Source organism: Girardinichthys multiradiatus, chromosome 3 (genome assembly GCF_021462225.1).
Source record: "Girardinichthys multiradiatus isolate DD_20200921_A chromosome 3, DD_fGirMul_XY1, whole genome shotgun sequence".
NCBI classification, from domain to species: domain Eukaryota; kingdom Metazoa; phylum Chordata; class Actinopteri; order Cyprinodontiformes; family Goodeidae; genus Girardinichthys; species Girardinichthys multiradiatus.
The window spans coordinates 33,933,155-33,954,323 of record NC_061796.1 but is presented as its reverse complement, the minus strand read 5'-3'; the positions used below and the strand labels follow the sequence as shown (position 1 = coordinate 33,954,323).

The following is a 21,169-nucleotide window of genomic DNA, read 5'->3' as shown; positions in this document are numbered from 1 at the left end:
ACTACCCCTGACATTCATTTAGGGCCATCACACAGGACTGTTCTATACATGTTTTTCTAAACTTTAATCTTCCCTCCAAACTGAGAGGTGGTCTAGCTCCTACACCCATGCAGTCAGTTTCACTGGACAGTCTCATTGAGAGGACTACAAGTCCATGCATAATCCAAACCCATAGAGGTGAGTAGAGTATCCTTACCACAAATAGGATTTAACACCATCTTTTTCGCTACAGACAATTTGCTATTATGTTTTGGTTTTCATTCTGATATGCGAAATCATTAATGTTGACCAAAGTTAGTCTTTCCTGACTAAATCCATATGTTTCTGCTGGAAGTCAGACGAGTTGTTTGAGTTGTTTGTAAAAGTATCAATACCAAGGTGAATCTGTTTGATAAATTGTAAAAGACCTGTCAGATTTAAAACTTCCTGAATTCACTGCACACGGTCTTAAGAAACCTTATGCAGTTTCCTGTTTCAAGGTTTTTGCTGACGTGAAATCAAATTATTTGACCTCAGACATGTAAGCTTTAGAAATTTCCCTCCTGGTCTTTCAAAATGGTCCGTATAGCTCTTAGATTCCCTTTTAACTCTGTGCTGCATCTTGTCTGACGACTGCTGCTTACACATTTAACGGTTTTTATTATACTTTCTCTTTGCACTATAAATCTGTCTTTTTGCAGGTCAGGATTGGGAATGTATTATGCAGTCATGCTAATTATAATATTAATTAAGAATTATATATAAAAAGTTATCAATAAAAACATTTTAATACCAAAATGTGGGATTAATGAAAAGTATGTTTTAATACCTGGCTAAAGGTTATTTTGGTCTGACAAATGAGCTCCATCAGATTGTATATTGTAATTTACTGAATATGACTGTGTATCTGTGTGTAACAGAAATATAAGCTTTTAATATTTATATTTGAATATGTATAACTTTTTTATCTGAATGAAGTTTAAGACTGTTTCTGAGGCAATTGCTTAATTTAATTCACCAAATACTTATATGACTGCTTGCATTTGAACTTGCTTTGTATTTTGGCCTTTATCTTTCCTACAGTTTCTTTATGTGGTAGGTTTCTTCTACTATTTCCCTCATAAGCAGACATTCAATGATGGAACTACAACTTTTAATGTTCTCTCTCATTCCGTGTTAAAATAATATCAGATTTATGTTTTGTTGGAAAAGAATTCTGCTTTGAATGAAATACGGCAGCCAGTAGAGACAGCACCAAAACCCTGTTGTTTTCTGGTAGCCAGTCTTCAGTGGCACATCTCGCAACAGCTGCATGTCTCATCCAGACACACAACCACTCGCTTATTGGATTGGAACCACTGAACCTTCAATGCTGGTAAATCTCTGAATTTGTTTCTATAATGACTTTAATTTATTACTTATATTCTAGTCCAGTCTTATTTATATAATATGTATCTATATATTTTCTCTGACTCTGTAGCAAGGTGAAATATCTTTCATTTTTCTCTGTTCTTGTTTATAGAAGAGTCACTGTATGCTCAAAACGACCAAAACTGAGGTAGGATTTTACTTAATACTTGAAAGATTGTCTGTGTAAAATTTTAACATAAAATCCTTAGTTATCCTGTATAGCATTTAATGGTATAGTGAATGGGTGTAGGTAGTTTTTCTGTCACATATCTCCAAACGTAAGTGCCCTGACAACCACTTTAATATGTTTGTAGGCAGACTAGTGAAGTATGCACAGTTCTGCTCAAATTAAACTTTAATGCTAACTAATGTTGTTCATTTTGATTATTTTGTAATTGAAGAAAGAACAGGGTTTGTTCTCACGCACCATGCAAGACAAAAACTTTGTTTAACCTGGAAAAAATAATGTAACATTGAGATTAATGCAATATGTTACCTATTTTACTGCAGTTTTGCAAACTGTGTAGTTTTCATTGTATGGTAGGTATAAATGTTATACAATACATTCTTTAATATGCCATATTAGTCTAATGAAATATTTTTACGTTATCATCTATGTTAAAAATGTTTTAGAGGTTTATAAGTAATCCTTTTATTTTAGTTGGAAAATAATAAATGAATACATATTAATTTATTTTTATGTTTTTCTGTGCACTACCTCATTCTAGGATTATTAACGTGAAAGAAAACCATGATGGCCATTGTAAAGCTTTTGCTCATATGTTTTTTATTTCAAGGTAAGAGATTTCATATTCAGATAATTTTTGATTATAAATCTGTATTTGTTTGGACATCACAGTTGCTGAACCTATGTTGATGCAGTCATTGTTTTTCCTCAGCCACCTATTGCCAGCACTGGTTAGCCTTCATGCCTCACACTATAGTAGGGCTGAGTGGATCCTGTGTGATTATCCCATGCACTTTCAGCTTGCCCTCTGAATGGGATCAGTACCTGGACCATTCATGTAAAGGCATATGGAAGAGAGGCAGCTGGAGCCGAACACAGGTGTTTGATTCCAGCCTCAGTGGGGCAAGCGTGAGCTTAAACCTCCTGCAGGGAAACCTGACTGGGATCCTGCGTGACAAAGACTGCACCACCATCTTCAACAACCTTCCATCTAATCATTATGACAACTATTACTTCAGACTACAGTGTGACAACTCACTGAAGTTTAACTTTCAAACAAGCGTTCGTATCACCACTCAAGGTTTCTTTTATTCTTTAGTCTTAAACATGTAAAACATATTTTTGTCTATGTTTTTGTCTATGATCCACAGCTTTTCCTTATTGTTTACCTCTTCAGATTCACTCCCCAGGCCTACTGTAACTCCATCCAAGCTGGAAGTAGAAGAAGGGACTGTAGTTGCCTTGAATTGTTCAGCTGTTGTCCCGTGTCCAACTCTACCTCCACTTGTGACATGGTCACCCAGTTTAGGGGACATTGAGGAGAATTTGGAGGCAAAATCTTTAAACTCTGTCATGAACTTTAATGCTTCTCACCTCCACAATGGACAGAAGGTTTCCTGCAGCGCTGCCTACGGCAGACAAGATGGGCACAAGGACCTTGTGTATGAAAGAAGTTTGACTATGCAGGTTTTTTGTGAGTATGTTTCTGTTTTTTATTGCAATTTACCCAGAAATATTTAACTAGCATATAAGTCTAAAATAATTAATAAAACGTAATATTACAGAGAACACCTCCTTACCAATACTTGCCAAAAAAGTATGTTAAGAGTTCACTTTCCACCAAAAACATCTAAGACTAGCTCAGCGTCTTTATTCATTTGTGAGCCATACAATATACATATTTTTTAAGAATAGTAAAAAAATACCTATGGTGCATTAGGACTATAAAAGAAGTAATACTGTGAAGCCCAAACAAGCAGTTGTTTTGTTAAACCTTTTCAGAAACGTGCGCACACACATACGTTTATGTGTGCACAGTGTAGGTACCATAAGAAAATATGGTTGTAAACCAGAGGAGGCTGAAGTTGGCTTTTGAGTTGCCTAATTAAAAGATTGTTTCACTGTTTTTGAGGGATCTGGAATAATCTTTCTAGTTTCAAATCTTAAATATTTATAGTGGTCAGACCTCAGATGAAAAACATTCTTTAGAATACATTTTGAGATACTTGACAGCTTTGTTGTTGTTTTAAATACAAGAGAGAGCAATTTTAATGCTTTGTTGGCATAAGACCACCTTAGATTTAGCTTAGTGTGAAAAGAACTATCTATAGACCAGTCAAACTTGAACTGAATCATTCTACACCGATTACAGACGCTTTAAACAGAGTTTGGGATCCCTCTGACCATCTATCCATATGTTGGATGAATGTTTTTTATAGCTTAATATTTCTAAAATTTAAGTTGGTGAGTAATAAGTTGTTAAAAGTGATTGTTTTTTTTTTCCATCTGTCATGCCAAAGCTTTACTTTTAGGTCCATTTCTTTTTCATTTTACTTTTTTGTTTTTTATACTTTTTTAAGAACAGTCTTTATTTATATAAAAGTTCATCTAGTGCACTTGATTTCCTTTTCTGTGAAAAGAAGGATGGTTTCCGGGATCAATAACACTGTGTAGTGGATACATGTACTGTATGTTACTGCTTTCGAACATCTTCCTGCGCTGGTTCTTTCCTTCAGGATTTGCAATTCCTATTTTTCTCATTCTTCCAGACCCTCCACATAACACATCAGTCAGTGATTCTGGTCCAGTTTTGGAAGGAAGCTCTGTGATTCTGTCCTGCAGCGCCAATGCAAATCCAGAAGTGGACAGCTACACCTGGTACAAAGTCAATGGAGAGCAAGTGGAAGCCTTTGGATATAAGAATAAACTTTCAATCACAGCTACAGAAGTTGACAGCAAGTTTTTCTGCAAAGCCAATAACAAATATGGAAGCCAGAACTCTTCCATCGCTCAGATAGATGTGCAATGTAAGTCACAGTGAAACATACACAAACAATACATAGTGTTTCCACAGCCAAAAATATGAACTGACTCATACTTGTTTATATTTGCAGTTTCTCCTAAGGAAACGACAGCTCTTGTTGAGCCAGCCGGTCCAATCCTACAGGGTAGCTCTGTGTCTCTACTTTGTAGAAGCCGTTCAAACCCACCAGTGACTAATTACACCTGGTACAAGGATGATGAAGTGGATCAGGAGACCGGGCCGACCTTAGTTCTAGATGCTCTCGATCCCAGCCATAGTGGTGGCTATCACTGCTCTGCAAAAAATGATCTGGGAGAACAAACTTCAGCAAAGATTCAGCTGGATGTTCAGTGTGAGTTCTTTTTAAACGCAGAAAAGATGTTGCGTTACAGTTCTAACAACAAACAGAGCACTACATTGTGTGGATTATGGCTCTACTGCATGTCCAGCTGTGATAACCCAATCATGAAGTAGAGCCAAGATTCCTTCACACTAAAGTCTGGACCACGGACAGTGACACATTGTCATGTTGCATGACAACCTCAGAGCCCTTACTGTCAATGGTGTATTAAAACTGAGCTCTGCTGTCCACATGTGTGTTTGCCAGTGTACAGACTGATGTGGAGATGTTCTGTTTGGTTGGTCCCTTAATTAGGATGTATTTTTTTCTTTTCCCTAAAACATGGAGTTCATCAGTTTGTTCAATTTATAGGATTAAACACGTAAAATACCTGATTATTTCATATCATTAATGTAAAACCAAATAGTTAGAAAAGTAATTGGTGTATTTGGGAATCCTTTTTAGATGTACTGCTATGTACTAATTAGGTAGAAACCAACCTGTCATCAAGTAAATGTATGTTAAAGGGATTTGTAACCACCAAAAGCAACCCAGAATTTACTTTTCTCACTAGGTTGAATCTACATTTCCCATAAAAAAGCAATCATTTTTTAATTCAGTACCATAAAAATAAATTAACAGTTTTTTTTCAGATCCCCCTAAAAACACCACTGCTTCTGCCAACTCCTCTGGTCCGGTTCCTGATGGCAGCTCTGTGACTGTGACCTGCACCAGCATTGCCAATCCAGCAGTAGCTAATGTCACCTGGTTCCGAGTTGCTGGAAGAGAAAAGGAGGTTGTTGGATCAGAGCAGGACTTCACCTTCAATGTGACCAAACTCTCAGAAGATATATATTACTGTGAAGCACAAAATATTCATGGATCTCAATTCTCAGAGCCTGTCACTGTTGATGTGCTATGTAAGAGCAATTTCCATCAAATCTTACTCATTTTCTTCCATTTTTGTCTGAAATGCATCCACAAATAATGGCTCATCTTCTTTGTTTGTAGTTTCTCCAGAAATCCTACCATTTTCTCGCTGTGTCAGAATTTTATCCCAGTTTCGATGCTCCTGTGACAGTCAGGGTAACCCACTTCCCTCCCTGGTTTGGGAACTGGCTGGAGAACCTGTCAGTCACTCAACGGGCATTGCAGTACGAGAGATAATCATGGGACCTGGGACCATGAGGAGTGTCATCACCTTGTACCACCTGAATGAAGACATGCCCACTTTAGTGTGCCTCAGCAGAAACTCACTGGGCTCTGATAGTCTGGCCTATAATGTTTCCTCCAGTCAAACTCAGCTGGGTGGGATACTGCAGGACGCTGCATTTATATTTGTTTTATGTCACTTGGTTATCTCATTTGAAACCATTCAACATGGTTTGTTTTGGGTTTTCAGGTGTCGATGTTGTGTCTCTGCTAATCGGATCAGCAGTTGGAGCTCTAGGGATGATGGTGATTTGCATCCCATTGCTGATATTTTTTTGCAGGTAAAAAAGGACTCACAATTCAGCTGGCACTGGTTAAAAGATTCAGAATGGAAGAGATTAACATTACAGAGACAGACAAGTTTAATTTAAAGACAAGTGTCACAAATATGACTATTAAACTATTGTGTAAATGTCTGAGCTTCAAGATCTGAAATAAGATTATTTTTTAAAATATATTCTTAATCACAGAAACCAGTAATTTTAAATCATTGTGGAGGAACTTTGGCTTACTCTTCTTTTCAGTATTCTTGAGCTTATTATGTTTGCTTTAAGTATTTGTTAACTACAGTTCAGTCCATTTACCATTTACTGCTTTCCTCAGTATTTCAGATGGATCAGTTGTTTTTTGACTTGGCCATTTTTTTTTAGCTATTCTGTTGTTCATTTCGTGGTATTCTTACTACCTCGCTGAAGTTAGGACAAGCTAGCTTGCTTTTCTACAGATTTGAAAAAATGTATGTCAATTCAAAGAAATCCTGTTTAGGTATTATACCATATCCGCTGCAGTATTTACATTTCTAAAAGATATTTAAGTGCTACACAAAAAATATTTCATTATTAGCTCAAAGGCATGACATTGTTGTCAAGTTATTATGTTAGTTGCTACAGACATGTTAAAAAAGTAAATGGGAAGAGCATTGCAATACTTCATAAACATGCAAGTGCTATGAAATATAAATAGTAAAGGGTATGCAAATGTTGCAGCAACAACTGCTAACAATATTGCTGGATCTCGTGGTACACAATGCAGATGTTATGTTTGTCAGTAAGAAACTCAGTTCAACCTATTTTCTGATGAATTCAGTAAATAATTATTTGACCAGGTGTGTGTTTGACCTCATGGGTTGTTTGGAGAGTATTGAATTTTCAGCCCAAGATGGTCGGGTGATTATCTTTGCTGATGTTATGACAAAAACTAACTTATTCTGTCAGTATACAGTATCACCAGGGCCAGACTTTGGTAAATGCTTTCAAAGCCTGGAGGGCTTTTGTGTAATCTTTAGACAGCTTAAATACAAAAGGAGTTTCTGAAAAGCTCTATTTCTGATGGCCTAAATATCCTCAAAGTTTTCATAATTGTCAGTTGTAATTTGCATACATAAAACAGACTCGTGTATCTATAGGACACGTAAAGTTGCTGTGGCCTAGAGGCCCACGTCCTGCTTTATCCGTTTCTAAGTAGCACACAGATTTTTACATTCTTTATCCCATTACACACAATATACAGAGGTACATCATTAACAACATACATTTCTTTACGTTTGGACACAAGTAAAAATGTTTTGGAAACAACAACATACAGTTACATGACAACATGTAATAGTACAGGTTTAGCCTTACTGACCTGTTATATGACCATCTTCCTAACCCTTTGTAATGGTAACACTGTTTTCAATGTAGAGCAGTTGTTTTCCTTTTTAAAGACTCAACCATTCTAAAAATTAAAACATGTTTTTACACTACTCTACACTATATTTAAAAGCGGTCATTACAGTGTTCATAAATTACTCCAGATAATGTCTGATTACTCATTATTAAATACATTTTGGCCATTTTTTACTTGTTCTCTTAAGTTTATTTCCATCAATTTCTTGCTACCCCACAAATAACCAGAATTCCCTCTGTTTTAGGAAAAGAAATGACAGCCTTTTATTCAACAAGGAGTTGGTGGAAACAGGAGAGTGTTTAGTCACCAATGTGGTGAGTTTAGATCTTTGCAGATTCACAGCTTATAAATTACATGTAAAACTAGAATCCTTCTATGTGTCAGCTAACTCTGTGATACGACTGTACATTTTACTGAAGCAAGGCCTACTCTTAGATTTCTTTAAATAAATCCAAGTGATATTACTTCTATCTGTGGTACAGAATAGTATTACTCTGGTCCTTTTGTAGGCCAACTCTTTCCCAGGAGATGTGATTTATGCCAACAAAGATGGAGTGGAAGAGGTGGAAGGAGACAATGAAGAGCATCTTAACTATGTCAATGTGGACTTTGCTAAGCTGCAGGCCAGATCAGAAGGTGAGCTTGGAGATGGGGCTATCAGAGGACTTGCCTCAAAGACAGCTTAGTATGGTGAGCTTCGCCCCCAGTGCAGAGAAAGTAATGGAGGCGATGCAAAAGAGCAAGAAAATCTTGCAGGTATCAACTTGGAGCTAGGGGAGGATGCCAATGATCTTGCAGGAGAGGTTACTGAGGAGGTCACTGCTTAATGTTAAGTAGATTTGTAGCAGAAAAGAAGATCATAATTCTGAATGAGCTGATTCTGAATCTTTAACCTCACAATGATGTTAGAAAACTGTACACAACTAGTCATAATTGTAATGCAATTGTTTGTTTAATGTTTTGTTTGTGCTAATACCTAATTCATTTTTTTTATTAAAACTCCTAACTTAAATAAAAGCAACAGAGAGGCTTGATGAACATTTTTCATAACTTTGTATGCGTTTTTATTAAATTTATAGCTGTAGCTGAATTAACCTTTCAAAATGTTTTACAGTGAGAAAACATGAACAAGCAATGTATCATTTCAGTGTGTATGCATCATTTTAAATTTAACATAGCTTTAAAACATTCATATCCACATTCAGTTCTTAGCTTATTATGTACAGAATTACATCTTTGTTAAAGCAGAATCTAGTTGCTTTATATAGCACTGTGAAAAAGTGTGAAAACTGTGTGAAAACTGTGAAAAAGTATTTGCCCCCTTACAGATTTCTTGTTTTTTCAATTAAAACAGATTGTAATATCAGACAAAAATAACCTGAGTAAATACAAGACAAAGCTTTTATATGGGAATTTCGTTTTAAAAGGAAAAGGCTATTTAAACCAACCTGGCCCTATTGGTAATTAGCTTCTAAACTAAACAATTGTTGCTATCGAGCATCTCTGATAACTAGCAATAAGATTTTCGGGGGAATTTTGGTCAACAATTATTTTGCTAATTGTGTTAATTCAGCCATTTGGCAGCTTCTCGAGAATGAATAGATTAAGTTCATGCTACATCTTAATCGGGTTAAGTCCAGAATTTGATTAGGCCCATCTAAAACATTCATTTAGGATTTATTTTAAGCCATTCAGAGGTGGAACTGCTAGTTGGTACTTTTGATCACTGGCCTGCTGCAAACACCACTTTAACACACAGCCTCCTGCTGGCTATTTTTCGGTAGAAAGCCTGATTTATAGTTCTGTCAATTACAACAAGTCCTTCAAGTCCCGAAGCAGGAAAGTAGGGCAAGGCTTACACACTATCACCTCTACCTTTGACTGTAGGTATTATGTTCTTTTTCTGAAATGGTGCGTTAGTTTCAAGCACACTTGAAGTAATTTTGGTAGGCCGATCACTCCTGGAAATGTTCAACACCAAATATTTTCCATTCGTGGATAATCCTTAGATTTGGCTTTCCAGATGGATAAAGTGACTGTTTCTTGACTTACTTTAGATTGAGGCTTGTTTTTTTTTTCAGAATCATATTGTCAGAAAGGTTATTTAAAAAAAAAATATCTTCATTCTACATGTCAGACCTTCAGACCTTGTTATGTATGTTTGTCACAGTTAATTCATTGTTTAAAAAGAGGACTATTACTGTTTTCACATAGGGCTAGGTTGATTTGGATGCCTTTTTTCCCCCCTATAAGCAATATTATCATTTGAAAACTGCTTTTTGTACTTTCCTAGATACATTTTGCCTGATATTTTTGAATGATCTAAAAAAATTTAATTGTAACAAAACAAAAACGAGAAAACATTTTTAGAAGAAATTGTTGATTAAGAATGAAACACTGATTACTTCCTTCCCTGTTCTAATTCTGTGTTATTACACACAAATTAAAACATACATGCATATTTTAACAAAATATGATGGTTATCAAATCCCAGTAGGATCTCTGAGGGTGTCTTGAGTCACAGTTTGACGTCAGAGTAGTGAGTCTCATCCTCAGAGGTGCTGGAGTCTGTTGTGTCACTCTGAGCAGAGGGGTTTTGAATAATGTTCACCTGAGTATAGTTGACCTCCTCTTCGTCGCTCGTCTCTGTGTCATCATCAAAAATATACGGAACTTTGATTGGTGATTTCATGTTGAGGTTCTCATAGTCATCCAGGTTTTCTTGTGATTTCTAAAGAAAAGCAAAGAAGGAAAGCTTTAACAACTAAACAGTAGTTGGGTGTCATGATCAGCAGATAAATAAAACATAGAGCTATTTTTTTATGTATATGTTCTGCATTGTTGTAACACAGTATGCTACAGAGGTTGCTGACCTGTTTGTATGGCTTTGGCTTACACAGTTGCGAATATAAAGACTCTACTTCTGCTGTCCTGTAAAAAAATATATATATACATAATTAAAATTCTGATCATATTTTCTGTATTTTATAAGAGATGTAAAAACGTTTTTCTCACTTCTTATTCTCAAAGTGTAGAGAAGCATAGTTGAGAGAATCATCCTCCATGCATCTTTGCTTCATGTTTACTGGCCTTTGCGCAGATGGAGCCTGACCAGATGCAGACAGAATGCGTTGGTGAATGTGGGGTAGAATTTGAATTACCGTTGTTCATTCATGCAATAAAACAGAAGCTGTACATTGATTTTGTCTGGCAGACTACTGAATAATTAATGTATTTACAAACATCTATTGATCAGACAAACAGTAAGGACACAGCTACAGCACACAGGTCAGACTAAAGGCAGTTTTACTAGGTTCCTTCATACAGGTGAAGGGTAATCCTTAAAAAAAGTACTTCTAAAGAATCATAAAAAAACTAGCATTAGATTTTTCAGCTAAAGAAATCCTCTATAAAATTATCCAATAAATAGTTTGCTTTCAGGGTTACTTATTTCTGAGATGTTTGTTTCTTCTTCTTTAAATACTGTGACATTCCCACATAAAAACAAGTTATGAATGCTCATTTAGTGGAGCTAAAAAGAAAAGAAAAAAAAGGCTATTTAAATTCTATACTGTCATTTTAGTTATTCATTAAAATGTTTTGCTTCCTTGCTAGATTAACATCACTCACTTGTTTTTCATATGGCATGTTGACTGTACAATAAATATTGTTAACATGGTGGGATGTAGACCTGCAGGACAAGAATAAGAAAAACATGTTGGCTGACTGTTTATTTCACTGTAAAAAGCTGTAAAGACTCTTGTTGTTCCATGCGTATCTGTGTGATCTTAAACAGATCCTTTGTTCAAAGAGCAGAAAACAGCCGTGTCTCTCTGTAGAAAACAATGACTGTTGTTCTGACATTGTGAGGCTGCTCACTTACTGGACGTCTGGGCGAGGCTGCTGATGCTCAACGTTTGGCCGGCGGTGCTGCTCTGGCAAAAGGTCGTCTCTGCTTCTAGAGTCTGTTAAAATATTCTCATTTCTTGTTGATCTTTCAGATCTTTTCTGCAATCTCTGACAACTCTGAAAAGCAAAAAGGTGTTTTTTGTTACCTTTTCTACGTTTGACCACATAAGCATGTGAGCATAGCTTTTAGTTTCAGCCTATGAACAAAAACCCTCTGAGTGAGGCCTCCTAGTGGCTGAATTAAACACTTTTGTGAAGCAGAGCTTGCCAGAAGTCCTCCCCAGCAATCAAAAAAACCATTGACACCAATTGCAAAGGCTTGATGGTAAGGTTTGCAACCAGGTTTGGGGGCAAATGCTTTTTCATAAAGGGCCAGAATGGATGGATTGCTTTTTCTCTTCAATAAAATATTTTTTTTGTCTGAACTGGAGAACTGAGAATAGTCACACCACTGTTAAAAATGTAGAATGTCTTTAAAGTTTTAATAAGTGGGTCCTTAGGGAAAAAATAACTTGCATACTTAGGACTTTTACAACAAGTTCTCAGTTAATATATGCAGAGAGTACAATTGCTTCCGTTTTGTTTAAAATTGTTCAGCAGAAATATAAAAATACCTGCGTACCAGCGCTATTGGAGAACAACTACAGCAGGGCCACAAATTTGTTGTTCTTGGTTGATTTGCTTTGGTCCTCCTGTGCCTGAAAACAAAGTTATATGCACATATTTGAACTACATATGTTCACTTAAATATTTATTTGTTTTGATGAAAAATGAACTTCTTATTTATTACTTACATGTACAATAAAAATACGACTATGATGAGCAAGATCACGCAAAGCAACACGAAAATCTTCACAATCTTCATTACTGTGTCTGTGGTTGCAGGACACAGAGCATGGGTTTTCAAACTGATGTGCCACATCATTATAATGGCATTTCGGGAGCAATTGCCGTTTTAAACCAGTAAGGAACCAGCGCTTGTACTTACCATCAAACAGCCTGACTGAGGCTGACTCTGTCCTACCCATCTCATTTTGTGCACTGCAGTAGTACTCCCCTGCTTGGTGAGAGTACACTGTTAAGTTCTGGCTGCTAGAAATCTGTTTGTTTTCCGTCTTATTGTACCAGATATATTTGGCAGAAGGATAGGAGTGACTGCTGCAGCTCAGCTTCACAGAACGTCTTCCCTCAGGGCGCTGTTGCTCTTCTCCTTTAATGATTGTCGTCTGTTTTGGTGCATCTAAGCAGCATGATTAAGGAACTCATTATTTTTTATTATAAGAAAATTAATAATTATTGCTAAAAGGGTGTAAACAGGATAACATACAGGAGAAATTGCCTATTTTGCTTTCTCTACATTGTTGTGTGTTGTCCTACACTTACACTTGATGTTAATCTCCACTTTTGATTTCCCTCTTCCAATCACATTTTGGACTTCACAGATGTACAGCCCACTATCAGAGGGCCTGGAAGAATTTACAGTGTAGGTCCTCTCAGTGCTCACAGTAATTTCCTTTTTATTGTTATTCTCTGTTTTCCACTTGTACTGAGTTATTGGTGGGTTGGAGCGGGCACCACAGCTCAACTTGAATGTCTCATTTTCTTTCACTGCTAAACCAGGCCAAGCTTCTATTCTCACATCTTTGGGAGAATCTGAAATTGGGTCAGAAACAATGATTAGAAAAAAAACGTGAGTTTGTGTTGAATTAAATCTTTAGATGTTACTGAGAGAACAAAACTCTTACCAACTCTTTCATGCAAACTGAAAAACGTACATTTTTCTAAAAAGTACCACGTCAGTGAAAACTAAGGTTTTTAAGTGTCAACATACCGGCCTACATTTTAAAACAGTTACACAACACAACGTGGAATTCTATATTTGTCTTTGTTTCAAAAAGAAATGAAAAAATAAAAATGTTCTTATCAGTTTACACTATGTGTTAGGCGGAAGGGTGCATTTTCATAGTGCATTCAATTCTTACTTGATGTTGACATTTTCAAGCTCCATGTTAAAAAGTTAGACAGAAAGTCCCCTGAAATCAAAATTCCAAAAGGTAAATTTGATTATGAGACTCTCGCTTAAAATCCAACCTGACTGCTCCATTATTAAATCAAGCATTAGCTTCCGGAACAAAGTGCTTATTTGCCTATTTGATGCATTTCTTTTTCACACAGTCCTGCAAAACCCCTGTTACCAAACTTGTTCCTCTATTGTTTGAATTCATGCAATAAATAAAGTGTTAGAGTGTTATTAATAGTTATCTGCTTGTGACTCAGTTCAGCAATTTGCATAGCCTTCAGATTTATCTACTTGCAACTGGAACAGGATTTTGTTGGGTTTGGTGGTCTGACTTCAGCAGTGAACAAGTAGGCACCTTCTCTTGTTTTGGTTTATGGTTTTGTATCAGCAAGTTTCAAGATATTCTTGACCACGCTTCTCCTTTGAGTAGTTTCTGTTTAGAGCAAACATCAGTGGGCTGAAACACCTCACCTTTGAGATCGTTACTTAGCTTTAGATCTACCTTGTATATGGTTGATTGCAAAACATCTTCTGATTATAACTGTAGACTAACCAAATAAAACCACTGACACTTGTTACACAATTTGAGAACCTTAGTTCAAGAGAAATTAAAGTGGAAGATTCTACAATTACTCAACCACAATTCTGTATATTCAGAAATTAAGCCAACAGATTTGTTTTTACCTCCGTGTTTACATTTAGAATAACTTAATTTGTTAGAAAATAGAAAAAAATAAAATATTTTTTAAACTGAGATTAAGTGAAAACTTCAAATGCACAGTTTTAGTCTTTGATATTCAAAACATGTGCATCACTAGATGACTCACATTCGACCTCCAGTTTCCTCTGAGTGCTTCTGTTGTTTCCTTCGCTGTTTGATGCGACGCAGGTGTAAAACCCTGCATGGGTTGAAGTTGCATTAAATGTGTGGGTGAAAACATTTTGTTCATTAGCAAGCTGAAAAGAAAACACTTTTGAGGTTGAAAGATCAGATGTTAAAGATCTTTTCAACTCAAATTCTGAGAAAGGGAAGCTTTCAACAGTACAGATGGTTTTTACAAGCTGGCCTTCTTTAACCTTAGAAACCAAAGACAGTAGGACGTTGGTGGGAGGAACTGTGGAGAAAAAGCAACAGAAAGATCAGTCTTTAGTGGAAATCCTTTTTGTACTCTACTGAAATGGATATAATCCTGTTTCATAAACCAACTCAGTTACTTACAAATTACTTGAATGCATTTGGGCTGACTGATATTTCCATTACCAACTTGGTTGCTTGCATTGCATATGTAACAGCCTTCGTCTTTTCTTTGAACACTCTCCAATTTTAAATCCTGTTCACTTCCCAGCAGTGTCCAGTTGGAGGGGTCGGACTGTTTGTAACTAAACCAGGAATACAAGGGAACTGGATTCGCTTGGGTGTTACATGTAAATTTAACTAAGCTGTTAGCTTTCACTTTGTTATCCGTAGGACTAATAGAAACCTCGCTTTCTGGCTTATCTAAACAAAAAATACAAAAAGAGACAGATTTTTGGTTTGACAGGGTTTAACAGTACATGTTGGGGTACACTAAAGAAAAAGAAAAACTCACATAGAACGTCAAGATAAATAGAGGCTGATGTTCCTGAACCAACAGAGTTACTGGCTCTACATTGGTAAGAGCCACTGTCCTCTGGTTTGACTTTGGGGAAAACATATTTGATCCCTCCCCTAACTGTTTTCCCATTTATAATCCAAGTAAACCTGTTTGTATGTTTTGGATGGCTTCTATTCACATTACATACAATAGTAACATTGTGTCCTTTTATGTAGGAAAAGTGTCCTTGGGTTTGCTTTTCAATTTGGATTTCAACTGCAGGTGGATCTACAGAGAAAAGATACATTTTATTTGTTTTTTCCTTTACAGTCACTCTTTAAATAAAAAAGTTAAATCTCAAATTAGATAATAATAAATATTATTCACATTCTCATAACTCAAGATTTTTTTAAAAGTATAATTGTAAAATGTTTTGCAAAAAAAAACAAAAAAAAAAAACATTCAAGCTAAAATAACTATTTATGATATACTTTTATGTGAAGTTTGATTTCCCAATAAACCAAAAAAGAAACAATAGAAAATCGGGAAAGCCTTGACAAAAATTAGATATAACTGAATCAGAAAGTACTCACATAACACATCAATGTTTATTCTGTCAGACTGTGCAGCCCCCCATTTGTTCTGAGCTTCGCAGTGGTACGATCCGCTGTCTGACTCTTTAAAAATAGATTCAAAAAGCTGACCTATTTGGATCTTTCTGTCATTTTTGAACCAGGTGAAATTGACGTTGGGTTGTCCTTTAGCAGAGCATGTGAGAGTCACCGTATCTCCTTCCTTTACAGATTCCTTCCCTATCGTAGCCGTTACGAATTTGGGAGCGTCTGTTTCAACCAAATCAAGGCAAAAAGAGATATCAGTCTACAAACAGCAAGAATTTATAGCTCACACATATTCAAAATGAAAACTTGACCTTGAAGCTGATTTTAATACAATAGTTTTTTGTATTCAGAGATGCAGCAGCAGTATACCAACACAGGATTATGGTACATAGTGGCACAGTTTCTTTCGTATAATTTGTTTATAAAGAATTCAATTTTCGCCAACATAATGAGTTGCGGCTTAAAAGGAGTTATCTCGACTTTAGCATTTTTGTTAAGACTAAAATATCTTCAAAGACTGGTTTAAACAACCTTTAAACTGGTTTAAACAAAAAGACACAACAAGCATGCAATTCAGAAACTTACATTCTACAGTCAAGGTGATATTCCGGATTAAGAACTTGTCCTTGTTTTCTTGCGTTTGGCATGAAAACACTCTCCCATCATCCTCCCAGCTGGCAGTAAAGCTAAAGTTGATGGTTTTATTCGTGTTGTGAGAACTTTGTTTTGCTGAGGGAAGCTCCTTCAGAGTGTTAATTTGTAGGTCAGAATTACATGAAATTAATGTCGAGCATGTGAGTGTTACAGTTTTATTCTCCGTCACAACTGGTGGTTGGCTAAAATTGAGAATGCATGGATTTTCTGAAAACAAATATATGAATAGATTAAAACAACACTTGAAGATAAATTTGGGGTTACATTCATTGTATTTATTACATACCCAGCAGATTGCAATCTGCACGGTTTCCTTAATAACTGAATAAATAACTGAATCTGACTGCACTGTTTAATAATTAGGATTAATTGGAATCTATGTACCGATTTGAAATCTGTATGGTTCAATTGAACTAACTTTGTAAAGTGCCTTCAGACGATGTGTTGTGAATTGGCGCTATATAAATAAAAACTGAACTTGACTAAACTTAACATAATTGTCATTACGAACTAATTAAAATTCATTGGTACTGGCCTGCTGTGGCTTTTCATCAAAACTACCATAGAATCCTGTTGGCAGGTTTAAAGCTTCAGAAATCATGAGTTCTGATTGTCTTTGATCAACTGACCTTTAAACTCATCCTAAGACCTATAGAACTCTAAAGTTTTGCATCATTTGGTGTTTTTCTTCACTGTCATAGAATCAGAACAAGATAAGAGAGATGCATGGTAACTTGGTTCTCTCAATGCTGAAGGAAGTTTGAAATAATGTTTATAAAAGATATGTTTTTTAATATTCAAAGTGAGATCCGTAATTTCCAGTTTTAAGTCATCTTACACCAGTTTAAGAAACAGAAACACTTGCTACAAGTCAATCCAAAGAAAGCCACCTTTTCTTGTTACACCTTATTTCTATTTTATAAAAGAAAAAAAATACTAATCTTTTTAATCATTTCACTGATTTGGAAGTTTCCATCACAATAGCACAATAGTTTTTCTGTGTTTTTTTATGAACATGATTTTGTTTTTCTTGTCTTTCAACTTACCCTGGACAGTTAGATTTAATGGAGGCGTCGCCCATTTAAGATGTCCCAAAACAAATCTGAACTGATACAGTCCACTGTCCGTTTTTCTCAGGTCACAGATCAATATATCACACATTTGTTCTGAAATACTAGTCCCACTGCTTGGTGAGCTGATATACTGGACTCTGTTTTTAAACTGAGGACTGACAGAATGTTTTAACTCATCCGAGCTGAAAATAATGGTGCCCACAAAGCCGGTGTCCTGTGTCCAATTTGCATCCTTCATCCAAAACCAGTAACGATCTTCATTTCTGACATTGAATTTATCTGAATTACATTTGATTTCAATACAGGACCTCTCCATAGCAGTTAGAGTACTGTTTATCAAAGTGAAGGGATCACTTTTACAATAATGAAAATTTGCTGCAGAGAGAAAACAAATAGAAAAGGCAGTTCATAAACTTTATTTAAGCAAAAATATATGATTAGCTTATCAATGTAATGTGTAAAAAATTTACATACCTTTTATCAGCAACAGAACTATCACCCACTTTACAAAGAGAGTGTTCATTTTCATCCTTCTTTGAGGGACTTTCTTTCTGCTGTTTATTTCTGGTACTAGATCACTTTGTGTGTTTCCTTATCACGTCCAAAGCGGTTGTGATCTTGATGTTAGACACATTTTAAACACTGTAAACAAATGCATTTTGCTCAAAAAGATGCAACAGCAAATCTGTTCATTTTAAATATGGGATAGAAAAAAAAAATTAAAAATGATCCTCTAATATTTGTAACAGTTGTAATTATACAGATGCAATTTACGTGGAATGTTTTGTAGATAACAAAGAGATTTTTTCTTTGTAAAATATGGAGCATGGGCAAGCTTCACCAACCATGCATTTAAGTCAGAATCGCAACACTTCACATGTATGTTAAGAGAATATGCGTCCCTACATGAACTTCATATGTTTTACACAAAAATGATGGAAAAAGCTTAAAATGAAAACAGAAGTTATATATGCAGACCCATTCAATAAATTTGAATAATGTTGAAACGTTCACTTATTTTAGTAACTTAGCTCACTAAGTGAAACACATTATATAGATTAACTGCACACAAAGTAATGTTTTAAAGCATTTTTTTCTGTTAATTATGAGGATTTTCTGCTTACAGCCTAATGTAAACACAACATTTAAGAGTAGAATATTACATCAGACCCAAAAAAATAAAACAGTTTTTACTATAATATTCTTAATCTGACAAACAATTTATTGAGTATAACTGTAGAAAAGTAAAATCTCAGATTTTCTAGATGCAAAGTACAGTTAAAAAGTCCCTAATTGCTTCTACATTTTTTTTCCTGTTAAAGCTGATTACAAATTAAAAATATTTAAAACTCTTTGCAATCCATTAAAATATCTATTCAAAATAATAAAACTTTTAGTAGATACAGACTTTGCAACCATGCAGTACTGGAAGACATTTCCTTTAAGATGGAGATTATTCTAACTTGGTTGAAAAAGAAAGAAAATTAAAACAGTGTATAGACAAAGGAAATAAAGAATGTTCGTACCTCAGATGGAGTAGATATATCAGCTTGAAGAACACGCTCTTTCCTGAAGTAAAATGTTTTTTAAAACAGGACGTTTTCACAGTTCAACTGAAGAATTTGCAAGGAAAATCACACAAGCATGACCGCACAGACCCTACATAGCACTTGTGAACAAAGGTTTTCTTCGTTTTTCAGTTTGCCTGCTCTGGTGTGCATGTAGTTACCACTTCCTCTATTAAAAGCTTGTTAAATACAGAAATCTGTTGATCAGAGTGTGTGGGGGAGGAATTCAATACAAGCACTTAGAAACGAAACACTACTGTTCATTTTTAATGCTTATACAGTATTTATATTGATCTTTTGCACAAAAATAAAAAGATTATATTTAAAAAGTATTCTAGCAATATGTGGCAGGGAAAATAGTCATTGAAAACATTAAATACAATGTTTTTTTTCTTTATAAATACATTTATAATGGGGCTCTTAATAGGAAATTCACAACATATGTCGGCAACAACCTAAGTGATCATTGAGGAGCTTGGACTCCCAACTCAGGGCAGCTTCAACACCAGTAGATATGGGTGATATGTTTAGAGGGATTTGTAGGTCCCTATCTTGATTTTAGTTATTCTACTTAAGTTATTACATTCAAACATAGTCTTGCCATCTTCGGGAAATTTCAGAAAATGTTGTTGCAATGCTTGCATTAGATGTGGTGCAAGATAAATAATTTTTGATCACTTTGATTTGATTGTTATTTTGACAGCCTCCCCACCACCCAGCCAGCTCCAGGAGTTCACCTTTCCACTCACTAGCTAATGCGTTACTCCATCACTGACAGGACTGGCAAGGTCCACCGACCTGGTCATCTCTCGGCTCACCGCTCATCTGTCCCCTTGAAAACATGAAGATGGACATGAATGCAATGGCAAAAGTGTTACCTGTAATAGTTAAAAAAATGTTTCTTTTAGTTACTGCTCTACATATGTTTATTGATGCTGATATATTATTGTTAATAATACTTAATTTCTTGTTCTGTCTTGAAATAGTGATTCTAATCTCAACTTCACCACATGATTCCAAATGCTAAATGAATGATATAAAACAAATGCAAACAGTCCTGCAGTAAAAACCAACTTTCTGAAGGTTATGGTGTTAAAGTAATGTTCAAACATTTCAATTAATTATTTTGCAGGACACAGAAAATTATATCTTGTTACCATGGTGATCCTGTGTATGCAACATGCTTCAGCGGTTCATTAAAGTCAGCTTCATGTGGTTTACCTGAAAAATACGCAATAATTACTTTTATTCAAAATCATATTTTTCCTTACTGGTATTATCCCAATTTGTGCTGCCAAGATCTATAACTGGAATCTAAATTAACCATGTCTATCACATAGAACAAAGGCTAGACATGTTTTCTAGTTGAGATAATTTGGGAACTGGAATTAAAATCAGTTATATTTTGTGGACACAACAAGTAAAAAAGAATTGTTTTATCATTTGCCTCTCTCAGTTGGAGCCTCCACTCTACTCACATCATTGTGTCTCATTGGAATGCCCTTTAAGCTCAGAAATCACCCCAAAAATTTAGAAAGAAAACTTTGATATTACAAACTGTGCTGAATATTTTGAAAAGCTGATTTAGAAAGACTGAAATAAACCAGTTTAAACTCATCAAGATCCATTGTGCTCACTGTTAGATGCAGTTATACTACAACTAGCTGGTTAATATGTCAGTCAGTCAGTCAGTCAGTCATTTTCTACTGCTTTCTACCGGTTAATATGATTAATGAAATAAAACTGGGTGCATGAAAATGCATGAAATGATACGAGCAGTGAGATCAAATTTCATCAATTCTGAATAATGAAAAAATGTCCTTACTTCGAAGAACAAGCTATTTTTCCTCTACACTAAAAAGAGAATGCAGCTCCAACTTAAATGAAGTGCTTCTGTTGGTAACAAGTAATTGAATTAAATTTTCATTACGGAGCATGTGCAATAAAAAACAAAGAACGACTCTCACTACGACTCGAGTCCCAAGTATTTAATGCATGATACTCTGCCAGTATCAAGAAGGATTTGCTGAGACTTCATCACATTGGGCAAAGCAAGGCAAGTTTATTTGTATAGTACATTTCAGCAACAAGACAATTCAAAGTGCTTTAAATGATGACAAAAAAAAATACATTTAAAAAATACATTGCAGTG

The 21,169-nt window shown here is 35.4% G+C and overlaps 2 protein-coding genes across 2 annotated transcripts; one reads left to right on the top strand and one right to left on the bottom strand.

Annotated features, from left to right (window-relative positions):
* Positions 1–1,226: 1,226 nt before the first annotated feature.
* On the top strand, positions 1,227–9,334 carry LOC124862741 (sialoadhesin-like). Its single transcript, XM_047356834.1, has 12 exons — positions 1,227–1,354; positions 1,502–1,537; positions 2,118–2,186; positions 2,289–2,657; positions 2,754–3,050; positions 4,126–4,383; positions 4,471–4,731; positions 5,373–5,639; positions 5,731–6,027; positions 6,122–6,212; positions 7,844–7,913; positions 8,109–9,334. Exons 3-12 carry the CDS (start codon positions 2,141–2,143, stop codon positions 8,283–8,285), a joined length of 2,133 nt encoding a protein of 710 aa, XP_047212790.1. The 5' UTR covers positions 1,227–1,354; positions 1,502–1,537; positions 2,118–2,140; the 3' UTR covers positions 8,286–9,334.
* On the bottom strand, positions 8,636–19,149 carry si:dkey-24p1.1 (uncharacterized protein LOC556718 homolog). Its single transcript, XM_047356821.1, has 17 exons — positions 18,976–19,149; positions 17,924–18,091; positions 17,423–17,824; positions 16,308–16,583; positions 15,696–15,944; positions 15,118–15,390; positions 14,748–15,026; positions 14,356–14,643; positions 12,892–13,161; positions 12,497–12,748; positions 12,303–12,381; positions 12,131–12,206; positions 11,483–11,625; positions 11,230–11,290; positions 10,615–10,706; positions 10,473–10,530; positions 8,636–10,330 (listed from the first exon to the last, which is right to left on the bottom strand). The coding sequence occupies exons 2-17, from the start codon at positions 17,976–17,978 to the stop codon at positions 10,118–10,120; spliced, it is 3,066 nt and encodes a 1,021-aa protein (XP_047212777.1). The 5' UTR covers positions 17,979–18,091; positions 18,976–19,149; the 3' UTR covers positions 8,636–10,117.
* Between the last annotated feature and the right edge of the window lie 2,020 nt (positions 19,150–21,169).

Coding starts and splice junctions, on each gene's coding strand:
- si:dkey-24p1.1 (XM_047356821.1), bottom strand. CDS start 17,978: ATGAAAATGAACACTCTCTTTGTAAAGTGGGTGATAGTTCTGTTGCTG. Junction 15,945..16,307: donor TATCACCTTGACTGTAGAAT/GTAAGTTTCTGA, acceptor TGGTTGAAACAG/ACGCTCCCAAATTCGTAACG. Junction 10,331..10,472: donor AGCCAAAGCCATACAAACAG/GTCAGCAACCTC, acceptor GCTTTTCTTTAG/AAATCACAAGAAAACCTGGA.
- LOC124862741 (XM_047356834.1), top strand. CDS start 2,141: ATGATGGCCATTGTAAAGCTTTTGCTCATATGTTTTTTATTTCAAG. Junction 5,640..5,730: donor TGTCACTGTTGATGTGCTAT/GTAAGAGCAATT, acceptor CTTTGTTTGTAG/TTTCTCCAGAAATCCTACCA. Junction 6,028..6,121: donor CTCCAGTCAAACTCAGCTGG/GTGGGATACTGC, acceptor TTGGGTTTTCAG/GTGTCGATGTTGTGTCTCTG.